The sequence below is a fragment of the Chaetura pelagica genome, unplaced genomic scaffold (genome assembly GCF_000747805.2).
Source record: "Chaetura pelagica isolate M959 unplaced genomic scaffold, ChaPel_1.0 scaffold363, whole genome shotgun sequence".
Taxonomy (NCBI): Eukaryota; Metazoa; Chordata; class Aves; order Apodiformes; family Apodidae; genus Chaetura; species Chaetura pelagica.
This window is the reverse complement of record NW_009952720.1, coordinates 886,491-894,785: the sequence shown is the minus strand read 5'-3', so window position 1 is coordinate 894,785 and position 8,295 is coordinate 886,491. Positions and strand designations below refer to the sequence as shown.

General features: G+C 51.2%; 1 protein-coding gene across 1 annotated transcript in view; it reads right to left on the bottom strand.

The window, feature by feature from the left end:
• The window catches only part of LOC104386128 (ADAMTS-like protein 2), a 21,945-nt gene extending 13,755 nt beyond the window's left edge, over window positions 1–8,190 (bottom strand). Inside the window, exons 1-2 of the mRNA XM_009994672.1 lie at window positions 8,110–8,190; window positions 1,363–1,505 (exon numbers count right to left, since the gene is read on the bottom strand). Coding sequence (XP_009992974.1) covers window positions 1,363–1,505; window positions 8,110–8,190 — 224 coding nt within the window. The remainder of the gene's footprint in view (window positions 1–1,362; window positions 1,506–8,109) is intronic.
• Window positions 8,191–8,295: the final 105 nt, after the last annotated feature.

Sequence of the window (8,295 nt, the reverse complement as noted above, 5' to 3'; positions counted from 1 at the left end):
CTTTCCACCAAAAGGCTTGAAAATGGCCATCCCTTCCAGCTGAAGCAGAGGCTGCCTGCAGACTCAGGTGTAAATTGTTTTGTGGGTATCCCTGGCTCACACTTGAGCCATTCTCCTTAAAGCTGCAGAAACTTTTTGCCTGGGTTTTCTGTTGGGCTTCTTTTCTTTTTTTAACAAATTCAAACTAGATCCCTGGAGTAAAACACCACAGCAAGGCCCTCCCCTCTCCATATGTGGAGTCAAGGATAGAGCAGATGCCAAATGGAGAATACAAAATAATCTTCTGGCAGGAGGCAAAGGGCAGAAGGTCCACTCTGGTAGTGCAGAGTGTGGGACAGCCCCAGGGTCTCTCCAACCCTCTTGTTTCCCACTGCCCTCCCATGATGACCACAGTGTGCTGGGGAGGAGGAGCAGCAGCAGAGACACTGACAAGCCTGGTTAACAGGGAGGCCACATCCAGATGGAAGGTACTGCAGCACATCTGGACCTTCACCATGCTGCCCACCTTCAAGTTTTCTGTTGTAGGAAGGAAAGCAGGTTGGGGGCCCTAGCTTGAGCTTTCTCCATTCAGGAGTGCATTCAGACAGAAGAGAAAGGGGAGAAGTGTGAGGCAGGCATGGGGCAGGCAGCCCCTGTGGGCTTGCTGTGCTGCAGGACATCAGCTCTCATTAGCAACTCAGGAGCCTGGAGAAGCAGGTTAGTGTGGTGCTGGAGGAGGAGGGCTTGGTGGGAAATTGGCCTGGAGGGGACAGTGGGAGTTCAGGCAGGTGAAGTTCCCCAGCTGTCTCCACTGCCACAAACCCATCCAGCTGATACCAGGACTGTAGTAGTTGTAGGGGACAAACGTGGCTGTAGGGGACAAATGGAGGTGCTGTCAGATGACAGACAGATAAAGGACAGAGGGAAAAAAACTTGCAAGCTCTCCAAGAAACAAAGAGGGGAAATTGCTTAGATGTGGCTGAGCTGGCTCCTGCCAGGAGTAAATGAAGTTCCCTCCATAGTCTGGGAATATGTAGCCACATCCTTAGCACAGGAGCTGGCTACAAGTCAGAGTTGGTTTGGTCAGAGCAGCCATGGTTTGTGAAGAAGAAGAGGAACAGAGCTGGCCTCTCCAGCCCACAATCCCATCACCTTCAAGTCTCCCACAGCCCCTAAGAGGGGACCAACCCTGCTGTGCTGAGCTTCTGCCTCAACAGCCCCTCCCCACAGGCAACAGCCACCTTCCTGTCCGAGAGGCCACAGAAGATGGGATGGTCAACCCCGCCAACTCAAGAGGTTCAGCCCCAAAATGCAGGTCAGGGGCACATCATTTCCCCTCTGCCAAGGGGCCTGGCCAGGGGCTCAGGCTGGGACAGGACTCACCTCTGTTGCAAGCAGTGCCTCTCCCGGGACATCACGCCTCCCCCGCAGGATCGGGAGCAGGTGGACCAGGAGCTCCACTCTCCCCACCACTTGGTGACTTCTTCATCCCAGGGGCCAGCTCCATCTGCTGCCTCACTACTGTCCTGACAGAAACAGAGCATGGTTAGCTGGAGAACCTGGCTCCTCAGCACCCTGGGAAAAGAAGGGCTTTCCAAAGGTAGCTCCCGCAGGGACTGTGCCACCTGGATTCCTTCTGAACAGGCTCACAAGTCTCAACATTCAAATTTCCCTCCAAGACTGGGTTATGCATGGGAAGGAGGATGCCTCTGGGATCTCATGACATGATGCAGGGAAGGGCCGTGGGGCTACATATGTATGACAGCAACAACAACCTGACCCCACAGCGTCACACCCAGGCTGGGTGGGACAGAACTGATCACAGCTCACACAGCCCACCGAGGTCTGACCCTCCCACCCTCACCAAAGTGATTTTTCAAGTGTGCTTCAGAACCAGAGCCTCCTGCCATTGCCCCTCTTCCCATGCACCAAGGATTGCCCCCCCACCCAGCCTGCCTTGCTGGGGCTGAGCCTTTAAATTGGGCAAACCTGAGCTCTTTTGGTCCCAACAGGGACGGGCAGCAGGCTGCTGTTGGCTGTGCTTCCACAGTTCCCAGCAGGTAAGAGACTCTGTTTTAGCTGGGTTTGGGGTTGTGATATTTTTCCTGCTTAGTGTCTGGCCTAAAAGCTCTGGTGGGCTTTGGCAAACTAGCCTGTGCAGGAATTAATGTGCTGTTTACTGAAATACAGCTGTGAGAAGTGTGAAATGCAGCAGTGAGTTCAACACAGGACAGGGATTTATCCAGCTGAAAATGCTGATGGTGTTTCAGTGTTGGTAGAAGGAAATTAATGATTTGTGTGTGTGTGTGTGTGAAGTCTGCTGTGTTAAAGCAAGGGCTTGGAGAAGTTGTATCCATGCTGCTTTTAGCAAATCATGCTGGTTTGTGGCAGTGGCAAAGAACTGGTCTGCAAAGCATAACTGATGGATGGGTAGGAAAACTCAGCAGGGTTTGCTCCTCACTAGATGTGTTCTGTTCACTGTTTGGGTTGACTGTCTCTTGGCTTGACCCTCTTCTGCGGTGTAATAAAGCCAAAGTGTTGTTCATCTTGTAGTGTAACTTGTAGTTTCTGCAGTGTCTGCCAACAGAACATCCTCTGGGCAGAGGAGATGCAGCTGGTTTCATGTAGATGTCTTTAATTTACAACAGTGTGGCTGAAATGAGTGTGGTGCCTCTTCTTGGTGATAGCCAGAACATGTTGCAAGTAACCTACTCTGCTGCAAGAAAGCAGCATGTTACCAGATACTTTACTCTCTAGTGATTACAAGAGTTGATGTTGAATACAACACAACAAAACTCTCTGCTGTACTTGGATGTTCTGGCTGCAGCTGACTCGCCTGACAGGGACCAAATGCTGTGACCAGCACCTGAGCTGTGCCAAGAGAAAACCAACATTTAAAAGAAACAGACAGGTTTTCCAAAAGTTTTCCTCCTTTTTCTCTTCTTCTAAATGATCATCTCAACCTTTTTCCTATGAGAATTTTTGTCTGACTCTAAATCATCAGGCTGTAAATGGAAGTGCTGACTATGTAGCTTCCACATTTACAAAGGAAAGAAATGAAAGGTCTCTTATTGTAAGGTATTTTCAGCTAAAAATACCTCCCTGTGACAAGCATCTCAAGGCCTGTGGAGGAAGAGCTCTTTGCAGCTCTAGGGAAGGAAAATGCCAATAATATATCTGAACAGAGAGTTCAGCACAATGCAGACTCTCCCATAGCTGGGGTAATAACCAAAGCTGGTGTCTTACCATTTCCCTCAGTAGTGACATGAGGCTCATGGACTGTCTGGAGGGGGAAGGCATGCAGACCAAAAGCTGCAATATTTACATACCTTTACCCCAGGTGGCAATAAAAATCTATGTGGCTGTCACCCTGCAAGATAGTCCTGCTCCAGAGATCTTGCAATCCAAATAGGTGAGATGGGGTAGAAGGGCAACAGGCAAAGGGAAGTGGAACAGCCTGTTCTACTGACCTAACTCTGGATGTTGAAAAACACTTTGTCTATTTGGAGTGGTGGGAAGCTGCAGGCTCCTTTTCAGATTTACTGCTCTTGGGTGTTTCTGCTGGCTGCAGGGAGACTTGGCATGTGGTGGCAGAGCTGAGGTTTGGGGCAGATCAGCAGCTCTGCCTTTGTGTGCCTGTTTCTTACAGTTAGCACAGAATATGTTTCTCTCCGCACTGCGACTTTCAGGAATGGCAGGTGCCCACATGAAGATTTATTGAAGGATGCTAGTCAAAGAGACACCTTTTTTTTTCTTTTTTTTTTTTCCTTTAAAATAAAATGTGTTGTCCTATACCCATCAGCCCTATTCCTGCTTCCTCTCTGCACTGAAGGAATCAATCATTTTTTAAGTAGATTGATTTGGCTCTCAGGGTTTCCATGACCAAGCTCCCTTGCTAGTCCTTGCAAGGAGCATTTATTTTCTTGTGTAAGCAAGGACAATGCTGAGCTGTCCCCTTGGCCAGTGAGACTTTAGGCATGACTGCATCTGAGTCCTAGACCTGGTGAGGTGGAGGGGAAACTTCAGGTACTTCAAGCTGGGGCAGCTGGTTTCAATCTGTGCTGAATTTATTATATTGTCAGGAACAAGTCTGCATTAGCCATGACATAAAAATGGGTTTTGTTTTTAATTAGAGATATTTGCATTTTCCAAATGTCCAGATAATAAATTAAGGACTGTGGGACAGAATCCAAGTTAGATTAGCTCTGGGCTTTAGTTTCCCAGGCTTCTCAGCAAATCCCAAGGGCTACCTTCTGGCTGAGTGAATCCCCCCTGGTCCACCCCTCCTTGCAGAAGGAGAAATCAAAGGGGCTTTACAACAACTTTTGTGCACTCTCCTGGTTCTAGGAGATGCTGGAGCTGCTCTCATTTGCATTCTGCTGCAGGAGCACAGAAACAGGGCAGGCTAGAAACACCACAGCAAGAGATGCACACAGGTCCAGTCTTTCTTTATATAAGGCTGGTTCTTCCTGGCCTTGGGTGAGTGCTGGGCCCAAAGGAGGTAAGAGGCTCCAGTACGACTCCTTAGGGGATGAGGAATATAAGGCCTAGAATTTACATGCATATAAAAGACAGACCGTATTCCAGTGCAGACAGGTGCTCTCCACAAGAATTTCCCTTGAGGGGTTTGTGGCTTGGCACCTGGTGATTACACAGCTGCTGTTCTTCCTCTCTGAGGTTAACCGAGTTATTTCCACACCTCGGCGCCTACACCGGAGGCCACGCAACCGAACAGGTGAGGGTTGCCCTCCTGTCCCCTTGTAGGAAGCACCACAGCTTTGAACCCCAACCTGCAGGGGGTTCTTCTCCAGGATAAAATAGCTGCCTCCAGATTTACCAATATCCATCAGTCTCTAAGCCAGCATCACCGAAAGCTTTTGCCATCTACCCGAAGAACCGGCAGCTGCTTTCCCCTCCAACCCCCTGCCAGACAAAGGCTGCCACAAACAAAAATGCTTCAGCCCTGCAAAGAAGTGGGGTGGGCCTGGGCCTGACATCCTATCGGATTTCCAGGCGGTCTTTCTGAAGAGCTGAAAGGGATAAAAGTAAATTCTCCCCTGGCTCTCTGGGATCAGCTTGGAGCTACGCCGGGTTTCCCAGAAACCTGGGAAAAACTGCAATTACCGTGTCGGTGGCCCAGTCTCCTGTGTTGCTTATTGTTGTGCCTAATCTTGAGATTCATTAGAGCCTGGCTCCTGGAAAATAAGCTGTCTGGGAAGAGAGACCACAAACATGCCTGTCTAGTTTCCTTAATAGAGGAGCTTGGGGGGGGGGAAGGCTCTCCCTTGCAGCCTGGAATGCCTTAAGGGCTGGCCCACCACTGAAGGGCACAGTAGGTGTCGTAAACTGTTCTGCTCAACCATGTCTAAGCTTGTAAGGCTACTAGAAACAGCAGCTGAAAAACAAATTCTTCAGACCTTTTTTTGAGGCCGTTAACTGCACGTCCTCTACCCAAAAATGTCCACGATCCCTTTACTTAAGGGCTTCTCTCTACAGCAAACCACACTTCTTACTGAAATACTAAGTAGCTTCAGATGTCTTAATGCCTGGAATGGTTGTCAGATTGTTATCTGGGAATGAATGATTGTGTTCAACTCCCCTGGTCTGGGTTCCCCGTGTCATTCTCTGACTAAAGCTGTGGTGACAGAGCCCACCACAGCCCTGGAAAAAAAAACAATAGCATTTGCAATTGTGCCCTGATGTTTTACAAAATAACTGCTGTTTCTGTAAAGCTATTTCTCATCCTCTCATTGTTTTATCCTATTTGGGTAGACTAGATAGTTTGCATGAGAAATTCAACGTTGGAAGCAGACACGAAGCCCAGTTTTCCTTAGAAAAGTTGAAACGAGGCATTTGAGAAGGAATTTTTAATGAAGGGAAGGTATCCTCAGGTAAAATGAGCAAGGCAGGGTAATTTCTACAGGATCAGGAAGAACACTGATCTGTGGGAAAATGGCAGCTTGCTAAAGGTGTGATATTGCAGCAGGTAAGTAACAAGAGATCTGGACTATCATGAGGTGCAGGAGAGGCAAATTAGAAAGAAGCTGGTGGAGAACTATCAAGAATTGTTTGTAATCCTGCAGTGACACAAAGTTCATGGGCAGGTGCTGCACATCATTAGAAAATACTTGATCCAAGTCAGTTAGGTTGTTCCCTTCAAGTGGGATACACACTTAACTCCAGGGCAAGCTGGTGGAAAGGATGGAAATGTCTGGAGGGGAAGAAGGGAGTAACAGGCTGTGTGCACAAGGCATCTCTTGCATCAGGTTGTTTAGAGGTGCTGAATCCAGTTAGCCCCACATAGGAAGGGATTTGCTGACCCTCTCTATGGATTGAGGCTTCTGTGACACTTCTTGTATATAGAAATTGGAACAAAAGGAACTGCTGGTCACCCTAATGACCATTTTGTGTGCTGGCTTGCACCAGAAATACCAATCCATACTAGCAACCACCTCTGCTAGGCCAACTTGCACCATGCAATCCTTGATCAGAGTGTTCTGCAGGGATCTCTTGGAGTAAGGGAGTCCTCGGGGCAGATCCACCAGCAGTGCTTGTCCTGGGAAGGGCTGAGCAGCCCTCCTCCCAGCCCTTGGTACCCTCTTCTCAGGTACTGTGCAAACACAGCTGCTAGGGGCAGGGAGAACCAAGGCTTGTGTACACACAGGCTGATGGAGGAGCCCATCCAGGTCAGTCCTAAATGACTTCACATCTCTTTAGCCTGACCCGGCTTGCTCTGCCTGGAGGCACAGCCCTTCAGTTAAAGGGTAAACAGACCAGGCAGCAGGTGTGAAGGTAAAAAACCAAGTGGGAACAACACATTGGGGCTTTTAAATTAAGCCAATCCTAGAACAGGAGACTCTGCTGCTGTTGCTGCTCCTCAAAACGCCGGGTTGTCTGCTGTAAAGCTGCTGTGCCTGGGGGGTGGGAAACACACAACCCAAGCCCCCCCTCTTCCTTGAGCAGAGCAGAATCCTTTCAGCAGGCAAAGAAATCCGGCCGGGTTCCCCTCAGGGAAACGGGAGGGCCAAGCCACAATGGATGCAGTGACCCGTGCAGGCAGGGGCACAGCCGGGAAGCTCTGGGAAGCAGGGATCTCTGCCTCCCAGCCACAACCAGGGGGGCCATTCCCCCCCAGGGAAAGGGGACTTGGCAAAGTTGGGGAGGGGGGGGGATGTGTGCAGGGCTCTTGTGAAACAAGTGCCACGAGGAGGGGCCAGGCTGAGGAGGGTCTTTTGTGGAGGAGAGATGAGGGGGAGCGTGGGGCTTCCGTACCCTGCTGTGCAGCCCCATAAGTGGCTGGGGTGGGTGACAGGAGGGAGAAGGAAGAGGAAAATCTGGTTTCAGCCTGAAGACAGAAGCCAGCCCCTCTGCCAGGGATGAACGTGGGGGGGGGGGAAAGCCGGGGTGAACCCCAAAAACCCCCCGAAAAGCCCTGTTGCCTCCTTCTTGGTGATGCTGTGAAGCCTGCCCAGGCGTCCTTAGAGCCCCCCGGCTCCTCGGGGTCAATCTGGGGCGGGGGGAGACACGAAAATACCACCCCAACAAACACCCCCCCTTCTCAAGCACCTCAAGACCGAAGGTAACGAGGAGGGGAGCAGAAACCTGCAGAGAAGGAGCGGAGGAGCCGCGGGTCCTGCAGGGGATGGAGGGAGAGGAAGGAAGGAAGGGGAGGAAGGAGGGAGAGGAAGGAAGGAGGGAGAGGAAGGAAGGAGGGAGGGGAGGGGGGAAGGAGGAAAGAAGGAGGAAAAGGAGGGAAGGAGGGAGAGGAAAGAAGGAGGAAAAGGAGGGAAGGAGGGAGAGGAAAGAAGGAGGAAAAGGAGGGAAGGAGGGAGAGGAAAGAAGGAGGAAAAGGAGGGAAGGAGGGAGAGGAAAGAAGGAGGAAAAGGAGGGAAGGAGGGAGAGGAAAGAAGGAGGAAAAGGAGGGAAGGAGGGAGAGGAAAGAAGGAGGAAAAGGAGGGAAGGAGGGAGAGGAAAGAAGGAGGAAAAGGAGGGAAGGAGGGAGAGGAAAGAAGGAGGAAAAGGAGGGAAGGAGGGAGAGGAAAGAAGGAGGAAAAGGAGGGAAGGAGGGAGAGGAAGGCAGGAGGGAGGGAGCGAGGGGAGGCTCCGCATGGTCCCACCCGCTGCCCTTACCTTAGCGCCCAGGGGGGCGGCGAAGCTGAGGAGGAGGAGGAGGAAGAAGAGGAGGAGGAGGATGCGGCGGGAAGCGGCCATGCCGCCGGGTGGTCGGAGCTGCTGGAGCTGCTGGTGCTGCTGCGGAGGAGGCGGCGGGGCGGCCCAGCAGCAGCGGCGGGGGGGCGCGGGGGCCCGGGCCGCCGG